General features: G+C 40.7%; 1 protein-coding gene and 1 pseudogene across 6 annotated transcripts in view; one reads left to right on the forward strand and one right to left on the reverse strand.

Moving 5' to 3' along the window:
- Positions 1–6,239, reverse strand: part of LOC149165227 (protein WVD2-like 4) — a 64,858-nt gene extending 58,619 nt beyond the window's left edge. For all 6 annotated transcript variants that reach the window (XR_016260320.1, XR_016260319.1, XM_089431096.1 and 3 more), the window contains exon 1: positions 5,995–6,239. Coding sequence is in view for 2 of the 6 variants with exons in the window: in XM_089431096.1 (XP_089287222.1) it covers positions 5,995–6,088 (94 nt within the window). In the remaining 4 variants the exon portion in view is untranslated. The remainder of the gene's footprint in view (positions 1–5,994) is intronic.
- Positions 6,240–8,881: 2,642 nt separating this feature from the next.
- Positions 8,882–24,600, forward strand: part of LOC149165228 (transketolase, chloroplastic-like) — a 31,588-nt pseudogene continuing 15,869 nt past the window's right edge.

Consider the following 24,600-nt stretch of genomic DNA (forward strand, 5'->3'; position numbering starts at 1 on the left):
CCTCAGAACTGCTGCACCGGTTTTCTCGCATTGGGTTTTTCTGAGGATGATTGTCCAAAAATAACGGTCTCACTTGTGTATTTGTATATTTCTTTCAGTTGTTGATCTGTAGATGGTTGAGACTGTATTGTGTTTATTTCAGTGTTTATATGGTTAAATAACTTGTTAGTAATTAAACAAGTAGGCGAAATAAACCAGAGAATACAGATAAAATTTCTAACGGGTAATACTTAGAAACAATGTTGCATTAATCGTTATTGGGATAATATCGGCGCGAGGGAAAAATCGGAAAAAATCATAATTATTGGGAAATAATAGGAAATAATCGGGAAAAAATCGTTTGGTACCAAAATATTCATTTTTTTTCAATTTTTTTAATATCTAAACCATCTACAACATAAAATAAATACGTTGACACATAAATATGATAAAAGAACTAATATATAAGATGTTCAATATCATTTCTAGTGCTAAAATCACACATAATATTGAAACATGTTCTGAATAGTAAGTCCTGACTCCTGAGTCCCAACTCAACCTCAAAATATCAACAAAAAAATAATAATGTATCTCATCATGTCATAATGTCATATACAATAAAATGAAGAAAATAACTAAAGTCTGATCCTATTGATTTTCTCTGCCCCTCTTGCGAGAAAATGCCACAACTTTCCCTTTCCCTCTAGATGTAGATGCTGGTGTTGGTGGAGTTGGTAGTGGAGACTGTTGTGCTCTAGAAGCTGAAGAACTAGAAATAGGAGCTATAGGAGGTGGACCATGTCCTCTACTGGTGGCAGGGGTAGCCCGGGCAGGTGGTGTCACCTGGAAACATTACAATCTCCCAATCCTGAACTCCTGAAAAATTGATAAGTCTGTTGGATTTTGAATGAAATCTAAAATTCTACTTTCTCCATATGAAATCCAATGAGGCCAGAACCATTATCAAACATCCTGAGTCATTTCATGGTAATGTTAAAAATTTAAGTAAAAGGATTAATCTTCATTTTCATCCTTTTACTTTAAGAATTTAACATTACCATGAATAGCATATCAATACTAGGGCCTAGACTTGATCATTAAGCTGCCCCACTCAAAAATTATTTGTTTCTTTCAAAAAAAATTGCATTTCAAACATTTGGCATCCCTTATAAAACCGCGTTGCACCGACCCTCGACGATAAATTGGGAAAAAATAGCGATTTTTTCGAAATTATCAGGTATAAAAAAAATCCGCGATTATTACTCGCGATAATATCGGCTTCGGGAAAAAATCACGATAAAACGATAATATTGCGATATTATCGCGATTTTCACAACACTGCAGAAATTTCAACACATACGAAGGGAATGTTTTCCTAATATTTTGTAAGGGACAGTGATATTCATGACAATTAAGCTAAATTTATTAACTGATCTTAGACTTGAACCTAAGTTGGTCTTTGAAGATGTAATATTCCTCTTTGGGAAAACCCTGAAGTGTCCATTGCATTTTCCAGAGCTTGTATAGTTTCCCAGTGAAGTCTTGGATGAAACCAATTGATAAACGTAATACCCACTGTATTTTTTCATAAATTTGTTTGTTTACTAGTGATGTCTTTTGTCAAACAGTATTATGAAATACTCCTGTAGATGTAATCTCTTTGGGTTTTGGTGCCAATGAGTAGACAATGCCCAAATTAACACTTAAGGGAGTATTTTATGACAACACCACCATATTTATAATTAAGACAACAAGAATAACAATGTTGATATACTAAAATCAGTCATAAGTAACCAAGCTCTTCACTGATATATTGTTTCAGCAACACACTATTGAGATTGGTAGCTTGGGAGGTACTCCAAGCCCTAGGGTTTGGGGTTTTGGAGGAAGGAGCACCAAAATTCGCTTTGTGGGCTTAGGACCCAAGGTGTAGGCTTTGCACCCAAGCTTGTGGGTGTAAAACCACAAGGAGTTTGATTGAATTGACACTTGGAGGATGTAAGGGACCCTTAGAAGAGCAAGGGGACACATTAAACACCAAGAGATGTGAAGTAGAAATGAAGTTATGAATTTATTTGTATCACTGGTGGGTTTTCTCAACAATAGGAGAGGTCGGCTAGGGTAAAGAGTTGCCCTCAAGACAACTCCTTGGAGCTACACATGAGCATATAAAGAGATGAAGGCGTGGAGGTCATGTAACATATCCCCCTTATTAACCAGAGGTAGTTACTATGATGAACGACTCCCATGGTTAGATTATGAGAATAAGGTAAAATTCTTTTTTTTTAGCATCTTTTCTTTCTAAGGGATCCCTCATACATTCAATAACTATTCTTACCATGAGCTACTACCCATTATTAACAGAGCCTAACCCTGAGGGCATCGATGAAAATTGACCCTGTGACCTTGGTACTTTAACAATGAGAACTCAAGCAGCCAAATTTAAAGGAACCATCCTCAGCCAATTAGTTTCCAGCAATCAAGATCTGAAAACACAACAATAATGTCATCTTCTAATGTTCAAAGCTACTAGAGGCCACAACATCCCTTACATAGTCAAGTAGACATGATTCTAGAGCTTAAACTCAATCAGGGAAAGTGTTTCAGCCCTCTCTTTTTTTTTTGAAGATCAATGAAAGAAGATTCTTTCCATGCCCACTCACATCATATACATCATCAAGTGGAAAGCTCTCAGTTGTTCCAGAGCTGTTTACGTTCACAAGATTTAATAACCATCATTTAAAGCTTTGTGTTCATGTATTCTTTCCAGCCAAAAGACTGACCTTTTCCAGCCTATATTTAAAAGCACAAGCACCTTCCTTAAGAAGTGAACCAGTCAACTTATTGTAGATTTTGTTTCATTGAAGTGCTCCACCTATTGATGTATCTATCCATTTGAATAGGTTCCCTTGCACACATCTCCATGTTATTGGTTCAAGGCACCAACACATGGAGGGCATCTTTTCAGATGATATACTACTTATTGAACACTTCTTTTTTGGAATCGGCCAATATGGCTGAAGCATCATTGCATCAATTGAAGCTACACAAGGATCTATCATTTTTAGGTTCTAATACTGCTACATAACTTATACTTGGTCAGAAAGGTGTAGAATATTCTACATGTGATGGCCTAGAGATAACAATACAGAGAGAAGATGACCTTCCTTTTAGTCTCTTCCACAAACATGTGATTAGAACGGACCTCATATTAAATGATTATAATATGTGGTGCTCCTTTGTTGGAAGAATATATGATTTGGGTTATTTTTCCACTGTTCATGAGCAGCCCTGATATTAGAAGCTCTTCCAGCCTTATAGAAAAAAGAGTGAAAGAGAGGGATTATGTTCATGACTGCCACAGCTTGATCTTGAGTTTGGTACTCGTATTGTCACTTAGCTTTGTGTTTAGCTTGACTTTTGCCTACATTAACACAATTAAGGATTGGTGCGCTGTCAGAGACCTTTCATTGTTTATAATAGAGGTCTTATTAGCTGACGCAAACAGCCCATGGATAGATTTTTCATATGATGCCTGCTTAAGCTCTTGTTTTAAGACAACAAATTTCCCACCTTAATTAAAGCATTGTTACTTCCAGAGACTGTAATTCCTTGAAAGTACACCCTGCGTAGCCATCAAATAACAATACTCCATACCCAGCATTGAGTTGAATAACTATATTTAACAGTATACCTAACCATGAATGCAGTTAAATGATTTCACACATTATCATGCTCAGTGATATCCTAACGTGACTTTAAATAACATCAGTGTGTGGCAGTACTTTATAACAATAACCAAAATGCTATGGTGACAGCATATTGCTCACACTTAGATATTCACACCTAATTATTGCAACATGTTATGACTGTGCAGTAAGAGTAGATGTCAGTATAATTTAGAAGCCATAGAGATCACATAGTGTCATGAGTTTCTCTTGTTGCCTATGAAATAAGGAACCAAACATAGCTACAGCAACTAGTACAAACTTCTCTTTCCTACTGTATCTGTATATATGAGGCAAATAACACTTTGTATAGTCTTTAAAGAGGGCATACATCAATGAAATTCACACAGGGAAATTAGAGGTAGTGACTTGATAGGACTTATGTCCATAGATTTTAAGCTAGGAACCCAACAGAGATAAAACTACAATAAACATAGTCAATCATGCTAATCTGTACATAACACAAACCTTGTTGCTCCAGATGACTTCAAAACACTAGGCAGCATTCCTATGAATCACATTTAAGACAACAGGGGAAGTTTCACCCTGATGGTGTCTTTCTAAATGCCTAGTCATGCTACCTGGTGACTCAAATTTAAGAAGACTTGAGACTTTGCATCATGTCAAGGTTCCTTGTGGGCAATACTGTCCCAGAAGTCTGTATATTACTTGCCTATGACGTGTAAATCCTCCGACTTGTGGAAGTACATTAAGCATATGGGTTAACAACAGTGCCAAATTGTACAATTTTATCCATGACTACAGAATCCCATTAATCCACCTCCTACAATGCAAATTAGGAAGTACCGTAATCTAGTGTCCCTGGTACATGGTGAACTGTCCCAGAAAATTTCAGGCATACAGTCAATAAGGTACCTAACATTGTGTGACTCAGAACGAGCATTGGGATAAGGTCCATAATTTTCCTCCCTACCATTGACAAGCTGCCAACAATGCAGCTGCCACCTCCTAGCTTGTGCAGTCTATCCCAATGACCAGACAAAGGATTCCAGAGGTCTGTCCCACCTCCACCCTGCATATAGATGTTCAGCTATAGGATTGTACAGGAGTTCCAGAGGTAATTCTCCTCCACCCAACAGCTCCCAGGGATTCCAGAGATCTGCCTCCGCCCTGAAGTTGCTCAGCAACTCCTTACAGTGCTGGGAATCCAGAGTTTACTAGTTCTGAGCACTTAACAAGGAAGGGTCTGTCCCACCTCCGCCTTGCACATAGATGTTCAGTTGTGGGCTTGTACAGGGATTCCAGAGGTAATTCTTCTCCAAGCAACAGCCAATGAGGGGCTCCAGAGATGAAAATCTCCACCTTCACTTATCCCAGGGATTCCAAAGATCTTCCTCCACCCTTCTAGCATAAAAAGTACTCATTTATAGGCTAGTCCAGGGACTCCAGAGGTAAGCCACGTCTGCCCACCAGCCAATGAGGGGTTCTGGAGGTGAAAACCTCCATCCTCACCCAATTCAGGGACTCCAGAGGTTTTCCTCCACCCTGAACTTGTTGCTGCAGTAACCCCACCCTGTGTAAGGAATCCAGGATCTACCACACTTTGAGTGTCCCTGCAAAGATGATTAGCCAAGGCAACCAGAGGTCTGCTACCTCCACCCACCAAGAAATGCAGAAAGGAAATTTTGACAACAGGGCTCTAATCCATGCCATAGATTACACAATTGAATCATAGTTTCAAATCACTGCTACCATCAGCACAGAGAAATAATGTGGCTCATTGAAACTTCTTTTAGCAAAACTTTTCGTGGCTTCAGCAGTAGAGCTATAATCCATCTTAGTTGCAATCACAGTCCTACAGCAAAGACAGTTTGGTTTCAAATTCAATGCCAAAGCTAATTTCACCCAGTAAATATTCATAGTTCATAGATGCAGCTTTTAGAAAAGTTGTGCATGACTCTTGGAGCAGAGTTATATTCCCTATTTAGGTTATACTTACTGCCTCTCAAACAACACGGTTTGGTTTCAAAACCAACTTTCAACAGAGAAATAGTTTGGTCTCAGATTCACTATTAAACAACTTTCATCAGAGAGAAACATGATTCTCTATTTTAAAATAATTCTAGAATGGCAGAACGGTCATAGATAAAGAAAAAAAACCTTTCAATTCAGTGATTCCAGGATTCTAAATCCCACCCCAACTTGTAATATAGTAATTTTACTTATCCACAACGTTAGACCCACGGTTTACTCATTAGTTGGTATGCAGGCAGGGAATATTAATTCTGAAATTTATATATTAAATGAGTATGGGTCAACAACTTACCCAAGGGAGTTGCTAGCCTAAGTCCTTCGTTCCCTGGTATAGTCCAGGTCTGTTCTGCTCTCTTCACCACACAGGATGCACAACCAGGCTTCATGTGCCTCTCTTCTCTGCTGTCACACACTAAGTCTCCCGTTCGCTCTTCTCTTTTATTTCCTGCCTTGACCTACGCTCTCTGTTTCCTTTTTTCTTTATCTCCTCCCTTGCTTCTCCTCCATATCGGCATAGATCCTCTCTATCTCCCAACAGAAAATCCTTCTTTTTCTTCCCCGCTCCATTCCCTCTTTTTTATGCTGTTCGATCTCTGTCTATGATTGGTTAGGGTCCAGTCTAGCCCAACTCCTCTGGACCAACCAAAAATGCCCCCGTCCTAGGTTTTTAGAATTTTTTGCCATCTGTCAGATATTTCCTTTTCTTGCAATGTTTTTCATGAAGTTTTTAATAAACTGCATGGATCTAAGTGTTACCTCCAAGACAATGATTTCCCCAACTTAAGGTTCACACACATAATTAAGTACATATATATCCACTTTACCACACTTGTGCAGTTTGGACATGTCTAGCTAGTATTCACATTGTTGCAAAGTGACCAAGGAGGCCTATATATTTATCACTGGCAATATTTACAAAATAACCCAAAAGCCGTATATGTATATTTACCATTTTTTGAGTTGTAGACAATATTTACACAACTAAACAAGACAACATTTACCATATCTACTTGAGTGCATGATGGTTGGGATAATCAATATATTTGCAGAATAATCGGAGTCACTACAACGCCTCCCCCTTGGAGGAACACCGTCCTCGGTGTTCTATGACCATATACCGCAAAAACAATACATGCTTAAAACAAACCTTACCATTAGATTCATCTCGTCAAAGATGATTCTGCTGATATAAAATTTCATGTCAAATGGGTACTGGAATCATAAGATATGGTGTTATACTTATTTAAAATGTACTCATTATTGAGCTTGTAAAGAAGGAAACATTTACATCGGTCTTCAAGACACAAGGTGAGATGATCATGCACACTCATTGTGACCTGAGTAGACTGTAAAAGACTAGACCAGAAAAGGAATACACTCCAAATCAAGTTCTGGAATTGGAAGAGAATGCTTAGGGCTACTTGACATCACCATATACAGTTAGATGCAAACTTCCAAGGCATCACCAATTGGGCAATTGAGTCACACATTTTCACAAGGCACCATTAGTTCCATCTTTTCTAGTGGGGAAATCAATGCCCTTGGATGTTAGGAAACATCTCCCTTCTACACCTACCATGTGGGGAGTAGGTTACACCACTCTGAATTATTATATTTCTTGGGCGTTATTAGCCTAGCCCAATGTCTTAATGACATTTGTAGAAATTTTGAAAAACTGCCCAATTCTGAAATTGCCACCTCACTTTAAATGAGGTCATGAATTTATACGCAGGACTTCCAAGCTTAGGGTTGCACTAAAATATTTACATATGCAGACCTTAGTCTTGGCAAGTTCAACTGGATAAACACCACAAAAAAATCTTCCAAAACTGGATCAATACAACGACCCTTAGGGTGTAGGGTGTAGTTAATCAAGTATGCAAATAATATGAAAATTACATTAATTGACAGAAAAGATATGACACACATTTCATAGCTGAAGTTTTCAACTAAGGCATGCCAAATCACTCAACATTTCAACCTTGTTAGTTCAACAAACCAGAATATCCAAACAGTCATAAAGGAGAATTTAGGACAGCAATGGTAGAATCTCCTTATTATCACAATATATTAAATAAAGCAATATACCTCAGTTCATTCCAAATTAGTACAATAATTCCTATCAGCTTATCTTAAGCAAAGATTCCTCCCAAGCTTCCCAAACCCTAGCTAGGGAATCTACAGTCATTGTAAATTCTAACCAGTGATAATAAGGCATTGCAAGGGATCCAACCACTACTACAAGGGCCTATCCAAGGAGCTCAACAATGCGCTAGATCACACCAATTCTCCAAGTTACAACCAAAGCACTTTCATCACACAAGCTCTATGCTCTTCAATTGCATTTCACAAGCCAAAGAACCCTAGCACAATGCAGTCAACAGGGACTACCCTTGTTAGAAGAGTGAGTGTACGATCTTTAAGATCTATCACATAGCTAGCATTACACCAACCAAAATTTTCTATGGCATGCTTTCTATGAGTGTTTCATTACAAGGGAACTTCCTTCTTTTATATATTTAATAGGTGAGTGAAGCCAACAATAAAACATTAACTAAATCCACAAGCAAACCCTAGGCTAAGTCAACAACAAAGGCTCCAAGCGGAGTGCTAACCAAAGTTGGCATACACCCACCAAACACTCCAAATGTAAGTCTACCAAAATATGAAATATCATTTTTTTTGTATATCTAAAGCTATCAAATTGGTCATGAATATGAACAGTCCTCTTAGTGATAACTAAATTTCTCATGAATTTAAATAGTTGTCGTGATATTCCTATAAGAGTGTGTGTCTATCTTAAGGCAAATTTGCTTCATGAGAACTACTCAAAATGAATGATTTCCCTAAATTTGAATATTTCCTTTGTTACAAGCATTTTTCATCCTTAGCCAATTCCACTAATCGGAAAGTGAGGATTAATTTTATTTTTGAGATTTATAATATAATATTCAGTTTTCTCCATTTAGTATTTAGTTGATTATTGTAAGAGAGGATTTCAACTTCACGAGAGAGAGTGCTCTTATCTATAGCACCTATTTTAATTGTTATCTCGCTGATGTCTAGTTGATTGTACTCATTTTTCTTCTTTGAAAGATGCCTTTGTGTACTTTATGATTCACATTCTTTAATCTAGCTTATTATGACCGGTAGGCTACTTTTGCTAGTGACGCAGAGAAATGCAGAAAAAATATGGAGAAAGACTAGAAGAATGGAACTCAATGCTAGAGATATACAAACAAAAATATCATGTTGAGGCATGTTGAATTTTCTAAGTCTGTCCGTTAGAAAATTAATCTGTATTTTGCTAATTTATTTCTTCTACTTGTTTAAATTCGAACAAGTTATTTAATACATTTAAATATCGAAATAAACACAATACAGTCACAACATCTACAGATCATCAACTGAAAGAAAACAAGCACACAAGTGACACCGTTATTTTTGGACAAATGTCCTCGGAAAAATCCAATGCGGGAAAACCGGTGCAGCTATTCAGAGGGTTATATTATTATGTAGTCTTCCTGAGTACAACTGGGTGCCTAACCGGCTCACTCAACAGAGAAAAATACACGGCAGCAATACCTCTATATTCGGAAACAGGTGTTTAGAAAACCTGTCCCACGAAACCCTCTCTAGCACAACTGAAGCTCAGTGTTGGCCCTTCTGGCCTCTACGTCAGCCTCCTGCTGACCTACATCATCCCTCTGCGGCACTGTGCAGCCTATGGGACCCTTTGTGTCACTCCAACAACCTCTGCGTGGATGACACAGTCCCTCTACCTCTACGTTGTCTTGTTGGGCTCTGTGTGGCTTGGACTGGCTGCTGCTCTCACTCTCTCTGCTTCTATGCTGGTCTCTCAGTACTGTCTCTACCTCTCTGCCTCGTACTCACTGCCCCTTGCTGTTGATAACTGATTCAACTTTGCTTAACAACCCCGCTCTAGTAAAATGAATGACTGATCACTTTGGTGTGTTCTCCAACTGACCCTCAAGCCTCTTCTTATACTTTTCTTGTTGGTCCTTCAACGGCCAAGATTAACTCTCTAATCAACGACTAAGATTAGATTTAGCTTGATCCATGACTTTTGGAACCTTCTAACCCATTTTTATATTATTACCCATTAATATTTTATTTTTCCTAACTTTAGACTTGGGAAATCCATTAAAAATATTAATTATTTTAATATCTCCCAAACTGGGTATAATCTGTCCAAACCATTTCTAGGTCTTGGAGATCTTATGTGCTTTAGCCTCCCCACCAATTTTCATGGCTAGAGCACACCCGTTGCTACCCCAAATCAACACTCCCTCTTAGCGAGGATTGTGCTCTAGTAATACTCCACACTGAGCATCACATTTATTGTCCAGCATCGGTCCTTCTGTTGATGCTAGGCCTCCCCGCCCAACATCCTCTGCACTGCTACATCCTATATTGCTGCCCATGGCCCTGCCTCTGCCATTGCTACATCCATACGACAACTCCCTATACATCCGTGTTGTTGCTCGTCCATCCTCCCAACACTGCATCTGCATTGCATCCCCTCTCATCATGTTGCATTGTGCTACTGCAAACTGCTACTGCACTGCAACTCAGTTACTGAGAAGTAAGTAACTAATCCACCCAACTTCTGACATCCCTGTTAGGCTAGAAACACTCCCGATGCTGAAGCTCCCTCTGCCACTAACAAGTGCTCCCTCTACTGACCTCTACACTGCTGCAACAACTCCTTGCATCTCGCACCGTTGCACACCTCTTTGTGCCATCCTGCACTGGTGCAACACTCTCGTGCCTCTTGCACTATTGCAGCTTGTTAGCCTCACGCTATCTGGGGACACTTGCACTATAGCACTCTCTGCCGCTTCATCCGCATCCGTCTCTACCTACATCCGCCAGTCCTTCTACTCCTCTTCGGGGCTCCCGTAGCAAGGTATAATCCAAGAGGTTGGGTACATCAAATATCCTGCCCCTCATCACATATAGTCTTCCTGACTATAGCTCGATGTCTCTCCACTTCTTCTCAAGTGGCACATGAGCACTCATGGCACAATTGTCATCCTCCTCGACTTCTTTCTTCACCCTCGCTGGTGCTGCCTTCGAGTCAGAAGCCTCTCCCTTACTCTTCTTCCTCAAACACTAGTTCGCATAGTGACCCAGCTCCCCACAATGGAAGCTCTTGACCTTGGAGAGGTCCTTTTCCTCTTCTACTGCTTTCCCGCAGATGCTAGAGCCGCATCCTCTTCCTTGTCCTTCTTGATAATGACCCCTTTGCTGCTACTCCCCACCTTGGTTAGCCGTCTGATCTCTTCTTGGCGAATAGTCACCCATAGTTCTTCCCAATCCAGAAGACTCGTCTTGCCCAGTATGCTCTGGACAAATGTCTTCGAATCCTCAGAGATTGCGTTTAGTGTGGTCCTTACCATCAACTTTGGATCGGCTTGGCCCCTATGGAAGTTAGTTGGTCACAAATCTCCTTCAACCAACCAAGGAAGATATCTATCTGCTCTCCCTTCTGCATCTGGTATGACCTTCGCTGATTCTCCAGGAGCATCTTCCTCTGCACAGAAGTATGCTGGTACAATGTCTTCAAAGTGTCCCACATCTCCTTTGCCATTTCATTCTCAGCAATATGTGGTACCACATGATCCTTGACCCCATCAAGGATGATGCAGTTTGCCTTAGCCATTGCCTCCTCGTACCTTTCATTAGCTACCGGGTCAACTGGGATAGCCATCACTCTCAACGAGAAGCCCTTGATACAATCCCTGTCTAGAATGGACAAGATCCTGGCCTTCCAGACCACAAAGTTGGACGCTCCGTCCATCCTGTCCTGATCTCTCAGCCCATTCACGACCATCTCATTGCTCTTCTATCGCCTCCTCCAAGTCTCTCGACTTCCCACCTGGAAGTTCTCGGTTCGACTCCTGCTGGGTCTCTTTAATTCCCGTCTAGAAGTTCTCTCTGGACTCCCTCTAAGTCCCGATTTTCCTCCTATAAATCCTTCTGCCAACTGTCAAGTTGCTCCTCTCCAATCGCTTGTGCAACTGCAACACTGCTCCAGATTCCTTGGCTAGAAATCCACCTCGGCAACAACTCCCTCTACCTTGTTCTTGCCCTATTAGGTACTATTCTAACCATAGTACCCCACCAGCTTCACTCCACAAACTACCCACAGCCTCCTATGCCCTAGCTACTGAAGGAATGAGCCTCTTGGCTTTGCGCAATCTTGGCATCGGCAAAACAACTCCCTCAGCCAACTGTGTCAGCCCACCCGGCCTTTGCGTGGCTCTGTGTGAGCTTGTTTCTGCCCTCCTCAACCTCTGCGCTGCTTCTCTCTAGCCTAGAATGATGACGCAGTCCCTCTGCGTCACTCCTTCCTCTGTCGCTTTCTGCAAGGATCAGCTCTGTCACTCGGGACAGTTGAATCTGCTGCAAATGCTCTGCTAAGCTGATGCCTTCAGTTTTCCTGTGATCTGCAACCACGCTCTGATACCATGTTGAATTTTCTAAGTCTGTCTGTTAGAAAATTAATCTGTATTCTGCTGGTTTATTTCTTCTACTTGTTTAATTCAAACAAGTTATTTAATACATTTAAATACCGAAATAAACACAATACAGTCACAACATCTACAGATCATCAACTGAAAGAAAACAAGCACACAAGTGACACCGTTATTTTTGGACAAATGTCCCCATAAAAACCCAATGCGGGAAAACCATTGCAGTTATTCAGAGGGTTATATTATTATGCAGTTTTTCTAAGTACAACTGGGTGCCTAACCGACTCACCCGACAGAGAAAAATACATGGCAACCATACCTCTATATTCGGAAACTGGTATTTTGAAAACCTGTCCCACGAAACCTTCTCCGGCACAACTGAAGGTCAGCGCTGGTCCTTTTGGCCTCTTTGTTAGCCTCTTGCTGACCTGCGTCAGCCCTCTGAGGCACTATGCAGCGTCTGGGACCCTCTGCGTTACTCCAACAACCTTTGCGTGGATGACACAGTCCCTCTGCCTCTGCGTTGTCTCTGCTGGTCTCTGCGTGGCCTATACTGGTTATTTCTCTTGCTCTCTCTGCTTCTGCGCTGGTCTCTGAGTACTGTCTCTGCCTCTTTGTCCCGTACTCACTACCCCTCGCCGTTGATCACTGATTCAACTTTTCTTAGCAACCCCGCTCTAGCAAAATGAATGACTAATCACTCTGGTGTGTTCCCCAACTGACCCTCAAGCCTCTTCTTATACTTTTCTCATTGGTTCTTCAATGACCGAGATTAAATCTCTAATCAACGACTAAGATTAGATTTGGCTTGATCCGTGACTTTTGGAACCTTCTAACCCAGTTTTATATTAATACCCATTAATATTTTATTTTTCCTAAGTTTAGACTTAGGAACTCCATTAAAAATATTAATTATTTTAATATCTCCCAATCTGGGTACAATCTGTCCAAGCCATTTCTGGGTCTTGGAGGTCTCATATGCTTTAGCCTCTCCACCAATTTTCATGGCTAGAGCACATTTGATGCTACCCCAAATCAACAAGGAAAAAAATTCATGACTTTCTTCAGGGTGGACTTCTTTGTGACTGGGAATTAGCTCTGCCAGTAAGTACTAAATTACAATGCCTTTTTATTTTTTCTTGATACAGAATAATAATAGATGTTGCTGCTAATTGTTGCAAAGTTTAATTTGGTCTGGTCGATTAGTAAGAGGGTACTTCCACACCCAACACATGACTCCATTCCACACATGGACATGCTTGGCAAAGTGGATTTTGTATGGTTTGTTGTAAACTAAGTTCAATTATGTTGTGCATCATATAATTTATGTGTGGTTGGGTATATGGATACAGAGATTCTCGCAATCAGACCAGATAGATGCAACACATGGGTATTTTGAAAAGTGCTTGAATCGAATTGCAAAAGTCATACCTAGTCCAATGGGAGGAAGTGCTGACCTAGCAAGCTCAACCTAAGTCTACCTAAAAGAATTTGAGGATTTCATGCGGCCAGAAAGGTCATGGGGCGGAAACATCCATTATGGTTGTGAGAACATGCCACGGCTGGGATCTCCAATGGAATTGTCTTGCATGGTAGTGGGTTAATCCCATTTGCAGCAATTTTCCTTGTGTTTTCAAACTACATGAAGAGTTCAATGAGGCTATCTTCTCTCAGCAATGTTGTGGAGTGGGTACATACTAATCCATGACTCAATTGGTCTAGTGGAAGATGGCCCAACACACCAGCTAGTTGAGCATCTTGCAGATCTGCGAGCTGTACTGAATTTGTTGGTCTTGAGACCTGGTGATTACAATGAAATAGCAGGTGCATACAAAATAGCAATTGGATATATAAAAGGACCATCCATAATTGCACTATCTAGGCAAAAGTTGGCTGCAAACCTGGCAGGGACAACAATTGAGGGCGTGGGTGATAATTCTGACAAAGATCTTGATTAGAACTAGATAAGAGCTCTGCCTTTGCAAGACTGCTGCCAAGAAACTCAGAAAAGGATGAATGAAGATAAGAGTGGTCTCTTTAGCTTGTTGGGTATTGTTTGAAGAACAATTGCAAGGATATAGGGATGTCATTGTTCCTCCAAGTATTGAGAAGAGACTAAGTGTTGAAGCTGGTTCTCCTCTGGGATGGAGAGAGTATGTGAGATCTAAGGGGCTAATACAAGTTGTGAGAGATTTTGGAGCTAGTGGAGCTTAAGTGGATGTCTTTGAGAAAATGGGATTTACAGAAGAAAATATAACAGAACTGTATTCTAAGCTTCCATGCTCATCCCACCCAAAACAGTTTCAGAATCAGCAGCACCATAGTTTGCTACATGAGAATAAATGTTGGTTTGTGTATATGTACAAAATTAAGACCCCCACAACCATCTGCAGTTGTCTCGCTATTGCATTCAATCCTTTTAAATGCATGTTTTTACTTTTCAATTTTCTGTATCCTACACATACACGGTCAAATATCTCCTTTATGGTTAGTATGTATTCTTATGACATGGGAGAACCTCATGAGAGTAATTGGCAGAACGATAATTGTAATCTGTGCTATTCTAGGGGCACCATTCTCATGGGCATTTCCTACTCCAGAGGTGTTAAGATTCATATACTTGTCCCCTTATTTTTATTTTTTTTTAGATGTCAGTTGGGCATGTGATGTGATTAGTAGTGCTCTTGAGGATATTTGTTCTCTCTTGGTTCTGGATCAATTTGATAGTGTTCCAATAAGCAACAGGGGGTTGGGCTTTCCTCTACTTAAGTTGAATATGCTAGTTTAGTTCCTTTCGAGAGGCATCTTTCTTGGAATTCAGATGTACTTGGTGAGCTACGTTTTGCTCAAGATCATCCTTTTGTCTTATTTTGTGACAATTAGAGTATTATTGAGCTTAATCATAATCTAATGAATCATACAAGTCTAAACACAACAAGGTTTGGAAGCACCATAGTTGGCACTCCCATGCTTAGGGAAAAGTTGTACAATTTTTCTTCCATTTATAGATCAATTTGGACTTGCTTATTGACACATATTGGTGGTATGTGATCTGCAGCAGCCCCTAAGCCCTAGGGCATAAACAGAGTAAGCATTAAATAGTGAAAATGCCAAGGGAGGACTTTGCTTGGGCTTATTATAAAAAAATTCCAGCTCCAGTTAAGCTTTGTTACTTACGTAAATTTTGCAAAGATCCATGTGTTGATTTCTAGTAGCACCGGATGCGCTCTAAGTCTCAAATTTTGTAGGGAGGCTTGGGCACATGTATTCCAAAGAACCCAAAAAGTGTTTTGGGAAATTCCACCCGGATACAGTTTTATTAAAATAATTAAGTATTTTTTTTAAATAATTAATAGGTGTTAATCTAACTGTGGGTGTAACTTTTAGAAGAAGACGAGGATCAAACAGAAATGATCTTAGCCATTGATTAGCTTCTAATATGGGCCATTGAATGTCAACGAGAAGATCATTTAAGGAGGCTTGAGGGTCATTTGGAAGACACATCGAGAGAGATCAAGAAGATCAAATTTCTCAGAGAGGGCAGCGCAACAATTGCTAGAGTGATCTTAGTGATCTTTTGCAGTGAGGGGTAGAGATAGTATCCAGAAGAGGGAAGCTTTTCTGGGCTGGAGAGTACAAGGCAGAGAGGGCAGAACGACGTCCAGAGAGAGGTAGATGCTAGCCCATGCAGCGCTGAGGCAGTGGCAACACAGGCCTTAGAGGGAGATCGAATTCCTACTGAGGAAATCGAGTTTTAGATGTTGAGAGCCGGGGTGAGAGACCAAGAGGCGGATATTCGGAATTTCCAACTAGTAGAGGGTCTAAAGGAGGAGCAATGTGATTCCCAGCAGGGGTGATGCAAAGATTACGTCAGGCTTACGCAGTTCTGCGCAGAGGCCACGTAGAGGGGACGCAGAGACTACGTGAGGCTTATGTAGTTCTACACAGAGGCCACGTAGAGGGGACACAGACGATCCAATCCAGCGTGATTAGACTCACATTCTTCTAGTGACAGGGTGAGAGCATCTCAATACTTGTTTTGTCCAGTTTCTCTCTGTATCGGATTGCTAGTTGAGCATCCAAGGAATTGTATTCAAATTTGCTACTGCATAATAATAAAACCCTCAGATTTGTTGCACTTGTTTTACCGCATTGGGTTTTTCTGGGGAAATTTGTCCAAAAATAACGGTGTTATTGTGTTGTATTTTCTTTCTTGCTCAATGTCTTGTTTCTGTATATAAATTAATTAAGTGAAGGTTGTAGTGTATGTATTTCAATATTTGTCATAGGAAACTGCAAGTAATTTGTTTAAAGCTAAGTTGCACAAAACGGGGAAACGGGTACGAGTTTCCGATACGGACACAGGTACGAAACGCGACCTCCCCAAATTTTGAAAACGGGGAAACGCGAATATATATATGTGTGTGTGTGTGTGTGTGCAATCATAAAGCATACATGATACATTATAATTTATTACATTTAAACATTATGATTAAATTTACATCACATTTACTCATGAATGATCACATAATGAAAATAAAAATATCGGAATATCCAAAAGCAACCTTTATTATATATCCAAAACTCAAAATCAGCCTTTATTATATTAATATATGAGGCTGCAAGTACAATAAAGACTATAAGGCTGCAAGAACTATAGAGACAAAAGAATAATCCTCATCAAAAATAGAAGCAGAACAATGCTCAACAGTGGATGGTGGTGCTGAAGAAGATGATGGGCCAATTCCACTTCCAATTTGGACCTCAATATTCAGGGCAGCAAGAGAGAGATCCAAATTAGGACTTTCTGCATCCACATCCCATTCTTTAGAAGGACCATTGTTGTATTCTGGACCCCTACAAGATGCAAGGCGAAGGTTGGAGTGCACATAAACAAGATCCTCTGCCTTCTGTGAGCCCAACCTATTGCGTTTCAAAGAATGAATAAAACCATAAGTGCTCCAATTACTTTCTGTTGATGAAGAGCTTGCCATGGGGTGAAAAAAGCCCTTATGAGAATATTTCCATCTCATCTACACACGGAGGTAAAGGAAGAATTTGCCAGTTTTGTTGCAAGATTAGATGATTATGCAGATATATCAGCTTTGGAGGAGAGAAGCACCATGAATCCAATTAGGTGGTGGATTTGTCATCGAGCAAATGGTGTACATCTGCAAAACCTTGCCACTCGTGTTCTTTCACAAGTGACAAGCTCTTCAGCAACAAAAAGGAATTGGAGCACCTATGGTTTTATTTATTCTGTGAAGTGCAAAAGGTTGGGCTCACAGACGGCAAAGGATCTTGTTTATGTTGACTCCAACCTTCGCCCTACATCTTGTAGGGGTCCAGAATACAACAATGGTCCTTCTAAAGAATGGGATGTAGATCCAGAAAATCCTGATTTGGATCTCTCTCTTGCTGCCCTGAATATTGAGTTTCAGCCTGGAAGTGGAATTGGCCCATCATCTTCTTTAGCACCACCATCCACTGTTGAGCATGCTTCTGCTTCTATTTTTTATGAGGATTATGATGATGAGGATGAGTGTTTTGTCTTTATAGTTCTTGTAGCCTCATAGTTTTTATTGTACTTGCGGCCTCATATATATAATAAAGGCTGATTTTTAGATTTGGATATATATTAAAGGTTGATTTTGGACATTCCAATATTGGTATTTTTATTATGTGATCATTCATGAATAAATGCGATGTAAATTTAATCATAATGTTTAAATTTTAAATGTAATAAATTATAATCTATCATGTATGCTTTATGATTGCACATAACATTTCTAACATGTCCTAAATTGTAATATATATATATATATATATATATATATATATATATCGCGTTTCCCCGTTTCCAAAATTTGGGGGGTCACGTTTCGTACCCATGCCCATTTCGGAAACTCATACCTGTTTCCCTGTTTCGTGCAACTTAGGTTTAAAGGAATTTAACAAATAGGAGAAATGTCATCAGTTCTTGCAGTAGGGATTTCGGTTTAGGGAATTTTCACATGGTATCAGAGTTGTAGGTGAAACAAGAAGAGCAGAGCCAGAGAAACCAGCGTTGAATAGAGAAGGAAGTCAAATAGCTGCAGGAGGTAGTAGTTCGAATCCCTAGAGGAATTGCGTAGTCCAAGCCAAGAGGGCTGAATTTTCGAAGAAAGTCTCTCTCTGAGTTAGTCGACGAAGACGAAGGGCTTCCAAATCGAAATTTTGTCGTGCCAAAAGGGAGCAGCACAGAGCCTCAGCGTGAGGAAAGAGCTAGTGGGACACAGTTTTCAGCAGGCAGATTGCTGGGCTGAAAGATGTCAGAAAAGAGAGGAGAAGCACAGTGAGGGAATTTTTCCTCAATAGACTTCCCACCAAGAAGTTTGTTTTCTTATTGTCTAAGCAGCAGCAGTAAGAGACAGAAAGGAGCAATTCGACATTTTCGTGGTAGATATGGCAGCTTCAGGGCTAAGAGATCAGGGCAGGTTGGATGGGGCATCCAACTATGTCATCTGGAAGGCAAGGATGTCGTTCCTTCTAGATGAGCATTTTCTCAAGGCCTATGTCGACAGCGTTGTGGTTGAGCCTGTAGATCCAGATCTGCTGAAGAAGTACAGAGGAGAAATGGCGAAGGCCAAGAGGATGATCCTAGATGGAGTAAAGGATCAAGTGGTATGTCACATCGCTAGAGAGGGACTGCTAAAGAGATGTGGGATGCATTGGCAATGTTGTATCAAGGATCTTCCGTGCAGCAGAAGATGTACTTAGTGTTGAAGTTTCTAACTTTACTTAGTTTAGAAACCCTTCATGCACTTTTTCTGGTTTATTCCTACCTACTTGTTATTATTCTTGAACAAGTTATTTACAAAGTAAATACTGAAAATAAACACCAATGCATGCTCAACATATTACAGATCAGCAATTAAAAGAAACAAGAACAAACACACAACATGACACCATTATTTTAGGACCAATGTCCCCGGAAAAACCCAATGCGGGAAAACCGGTGCAACTATCTGAGGGTTTTCTTATTAAGCAATATCAGAGTACAATCTGGGTGCCGAAACTGGCCTACCCAACAGAGAATTTCCTTAGCAAATATACCTCACAGTTTGAGATAAATATCTTGGCTGAAACCCCAAAAAATCCTCCCGGCAGCTCCTCAGCACAAAACTGCTCTGCAACCCCAGCGTCTGGCCAAACTGGACTGCGTCAGCCCCTCTCTATCTCATGTTGGCCCTGTGTCAGCCTTTCTAGGCCTGCGTCAGCCCTAGGAGGCCCTGCGTCAACTCTGGGAGCCTCTGCGTCAGCTACGCTGGCCCCTCTGGTGCTCTGCTACAGCACTTGGTTGCCTCTGCATGGCCCTGTGTGAGCCCTTGCTAGCTCTGCGTCACCCTCCTTGGCTACTGCGCTGCTCTCCTGGCACAATCTCTGCCTTCTTTGTTTCTTTGTACTCAATGCCCCTCAGCTGCTCTCCCGATCACTGATTCTACCTCTCTTACCAAACCCTGCTCTAGAGAATAGAATGATTGATCCCTCTGGTGTACTCTCCAAGTGATCCTCAAGCCTCCTCTTATACTTTTCCTATTGACATCTCAACGGCCGAGATTAAGTCCTTAATCAACGGCTAAGATTAGATCTGGCTTGATCCATGTCTTTTGGACCATTCTAACACAGATTCATATTACATTAATATTTTATTTTCCTTAAGTTTAGACTTAGGGACTCCATTAAAAATATTAACTATTTTAATATCTCCTGATCTGTTTAGAATCTGCCCAAACCCTTTCTGGGTATTGGATATCTCATGTGCCCCAACCTTTCCACCAAATTTCGTGGCTAGAGCACATCTGATGCTACCCCAAATCAACACTTGGAGCATAAATTGAGATCTACAAAGATGTAGAAGGGGGAGCGCACAGATCCGTTCGTCACGAAGCTTTAGGAGACTCGGGACGAGCTAGCAGCTGTGGGGTCTACACCTCAAGGTTCCGAGATGATGAGACTGGCCCTAAACTTAGTCTCAGAAGAGTGGAAAGTCTTTGTCCAGAGTATCTTGGGCAGGGTAGCTTTGCAAGATTGGGATAGTATGTGGGCAGCTCTCAAGCAGGAAGAGCTAAGGAGAGATCTAGTCAACTGTAAGCTTGACAGAACTAGCAACAATGGGTCGAAGCCAAAGGAGGAGGAAGAGACTGCAGCCCTTGCATCCAAGGGGCAGCACGAGCAGTAGAGGGGGAAGAAGGACGTTTCGAAGATCAAATTCTTCAGGTGTGGTGAAATGGGTCACTACGCAACATAGTGTCCTCTCAGGAAGAAGGATAAAGATGAGAAGCATGATCCAAAGGCTACACCCTCGAAGATCAAGGAGGAGAAGTTTTCCATGAGAGCCGAGATAACTCCAAGAGGGAGGTGGGTTGCTTTAGAGTTGTAGTTCAAGAGCTACAGATTGGCAGGATCCTTGAGGAGCCCACCTCTCGGATCAATTCCTTGTTTCGAGAGCCCAGATTAGAAGTAGCAGGATGGACTAGCGTCAATTGGTGCGGAGGAGTGTTGCAGTGACAGATGCAGTGGCTAGAATGCCAAGTTTGAGAAGCGTAGTGCAGAGTTGCAACATTGCAGGGAGGCACAGTGTAGTAGCAGTAGCAGCCTAGTGGCTCAAAGGGATAGCGTGGGACTTGCAGCGATCTGATCTTCAGCATTGAGATGCATCTATGCTGAACACTTGTTCAGATTTTGGGATGTTTTTCAATTGGAGTGCAGATGAACTGTTAGCAGTGGAAGTGTTAGCAGTAGCATAGTTGCAACACCTGAGAGGGGGTTGTAGTACGGATGCAGTGTTGACAGTGGCATTGTCAGCAACATTACAGTTGCAGCATCAACGCAGTAGTTGGTGGATATCATGTCAGACATCAATAGTGCAGAGGACGATGTTATGAAGTCAGGGTGATGCTTCAGTGGCAGGCATTGCTAGAGCACATTCCTCGCTAAGAGAGCGTGTTGATTTCTAGTAGCATTGAATATGCTCTAAGTCTCAAATTTTGCAGGAAGGCTTGGGCACATGTATTCCAAAGAACCCAGAAAGCGTTTTGGGAAATTCCACCCGGAGACAGTTTTATTAAAATAATAAATTATTTTAAATGGGTCCCTAAGTCTAACTTAGGAAATTAAAATAATTAATGGGTACTAACCTAACTGTGGGTGTAACTTCTAGAAGAAGACGAGGATCATGTAAAAATGATCTTATCCATTGATTAGCTTCCAATCTAGGTCATTGAATGTCAACGAGAAGATTATTTAAGGAGGCTTGAGGGTCATTTCAAAGACACACAGAGAGATCAAGAAGATCGAATTTCTTAGAGAGGGCAATGCAACAGTTGCTAAAGGAGTGATCAAAGTGATCTTTTGCAGTGAGGGGCAGAGATAGTATCCGGAAGAGGGAATTTTTCCTGGGCCGGAGAGAACAAGGTAGAGAGGGAAGAACGACATCTAGAGAGAGGTAGATGTTGGCCCATGCAGAGCTGACGCAGTGGCAGCGCAGGCCTTAGAGGGAGATCGAATTCCTGATGAGGAAATCGAGTTTCAGATGCCCAAAGCCGGGGTGTGAGACCGGGAGGCAGAAATTCAAAATTTCCAACCAACAAAGGGTTCGAAGGAGGAGCAGTTTGATTCTCAGCAGGGGTAACGTAGAGACTGCGTTAAAATTACGCAGTTCTACGCAGAGGCCATGCAGAGGGGATGCAGAGGCTCCAGTCCAGCGTGATCAAACTAAGATTCTTTCAGTGACAGGGTGAGAGCATCTCACTACTTGTTTTGTTCAGTTTCTCTCTGTATCGGATTTCTAGTTGAGCATCCAAAGGAATTGTACTAAGATTTACTAATTCATAGTAATAAAACCCTCAGACCTACTGCACCGGTTTTCCTGCATTGGGTTGTCCTCGGGACATTTGTCCAAAAATAACGGTGTTATTGTGTTGTATTTTCTTTCTTTCTAAGTTGCTTGTTTCCGCATATAATGTAGTATTTTGATATTTGTTGTAGGAAATTGCAAGTAATTTGTTTAAAGGAATTTAACAAATAGGGGAAATGTCATCAGTTGCTCTACTAGGGTTTCCAGTTTAAGGAATTTTCACACCATGTACAGATGCCATTTTTAGATTCAAATACCACCCTGCCCAGATTCGTGGCCATGACAATGGCCCTTGCAAAAGCATTCCCAAGGATGATAAACACGAAGCCAGCTTTAGCATTGATTTCATGAATGAGCTTAAAACCAAGAAAGCATGCTGAAATACAGAAATGGTACCCATTGTGGGTGGCTAAACTTCTTCAAATACGCCTTGTCACCTTTCTCTATTGAATCCCCAATGTCTGGGCCAAGTTTTCATGTTCAATGTCGAAAATCGTCAACAATATATCATCTACGCATGTGAAAAGCACAATCAAACTCCATGACAACAAACTATCCTTATGACCTATTTGCTACCCCTACCCCAGTGCTGGAAACCTCGCTCTGGTACCACTTTATAACATATCCCCCTTATTAACCAGAGGTAGTTACTATGATGTCCAACTCCCATGGTGAGATTATGCGAATGAGGTGAATTTTTTTTGGCATCTTTTCTTTCTAAGAGACCCCTCATACATTCAATAACTATTCTTACCATGAGCTACTACCCATTATTAACGGAGCCTAACCCTGAGGGCATTGATGAAGATTGACCCTATAACCTTGGTACTTTAGCAATGAGAACTCAAGCAGCCAAATTTAAAGGTACCATCCTCAGCCAATTAGTTGTCAACAATCAAGATCTGAAAACACAACAATAATGTCATCTTCTAATGTTCACAGCTACTAGAGGCCACAACATCCCTTACACAGTCAAGTAAGATATGATATTAGAGCTCAAACTCAATCAAGCAAAGTGTATCAGCCCTCTATTTCTTTTTTGAAGATCAATGAAAGCAGATTCTTTCCATGCCCACTCGCATCATATACATCATCAAGTGGGCAAGCTCTCGGTTGTTCCAGATCTATTTACATTCACAAGATTTAATAAACAACATTTGAAGCTTTGTGTTCATGTATTCTTTCCAGCCAAGGGATTGACCTTTTCCAACCTATATTGAAAAGCACAAGCACCTTCCTTAATAAGTGAACTAGTCAACTTATTGTGGAATTTGTTTCATTGGAGTGATCCACCTATTGATGTATCTATCCATTTGAATAGGTTCCCTTGCACACATCTCCATGTTATTGGTTCAAGCCACCCACACATGGAGGGCATCTATTCAGATGATATACTAGTACTACCTATTGAACCCCCTCTTCTTTTTTTGGAATCGGCCAATATGGTTGAAGCATCATTGCATCAATTGAAGGTACACAAGGATCTAACATTTTTCAGGTTCTAATACTGCTACATAAATTATACTTGGTCAGAAAGGTGTAGAAATATTCTATATGTGATGGCCTAGAGATAACAATACAAGGAGAAGATGACCTTCTTCCATTTAGTCTCTTCCACCAACATATGATTAGAACAGACCTCATATTAAATTATTATAATAGGTGGTGCTCCTTTTTTTGGAAGAATATATGATTTGGGTTATGTTTCCACGGTTCATGAGCAGCCCTAACATTAGAATCTCTTCCAACCTTCTCAAAAAAAGAGTGAAATGGAGAGATTATGTTCATGACTGCCACAACTTGATCTTGAGTTTGGTACTTTCATGGTCACTTAGCTTTGTGTTTAGCTTGACTTTTTCCTACATTAACACAATTAAGGATTGGTGTGCTCTCAGAGACCTTTCATCGTTTATAATAGAGGTCTCATTAGCTAACGCAAACAACCCATGGATGGATTCTTCATATGGTGCTCGCTTAAGCTCTTGTTTTAAGACAAATTTGTCAACCTTAATTAAAGCATTGTTACTTCCAGAGACTGTTAAATTTGGTAAATATGGTCGATTTTTAAAATTGGTAACTAGGGCCAAATTCCACTTTGGATAGCTCAATTGATGGAGATGATTATTGCATTGAATTCCTCTTTTCGAGAGGACCAAAATTGACCTAAATATCATCAAATTTGGTCAAGGATAAATAGGTTTTTGAGGTCAATCCCACACATGAGCAAATTATCAAGGTCGACCACATCATCATGTAGGCTCATGAAGCCTAATGGACATGTTCTTTGACCCTCAATGACTTCTATAAATAAGAGAGACCTCAAACCTCATTTGGTATCATTACAACTCATCAATGCTCTCTCCTCATTTGATTGTGTCGTACAACTTGCAAGAGCAAGTCTTCTTCTCTCACATGTGTGGCTGAAAATGGACGAATTTTAGGACGCCGAATTTCAAGATCTGTTGCAAGGTTTGACCATTGTTGACCAGGGCTATTTTGA

Source organism: Pinus tabuliformis, chromosome 5_1 (genome assembly GCF_031772625.1).
Source record: "Pinus tabuliformis cultivar Carrire ecotype Pingquan chromosome 5_1, CPIR1, whole genome shotgun sequence".
Taxonomy (NCBI): domain Eukaryota; kingdom Viridiplantae; phylum Streptophyta; class Pinopsida; order Pinales; family Pinaceae; genus Pinus; species Pinus tabuliformis.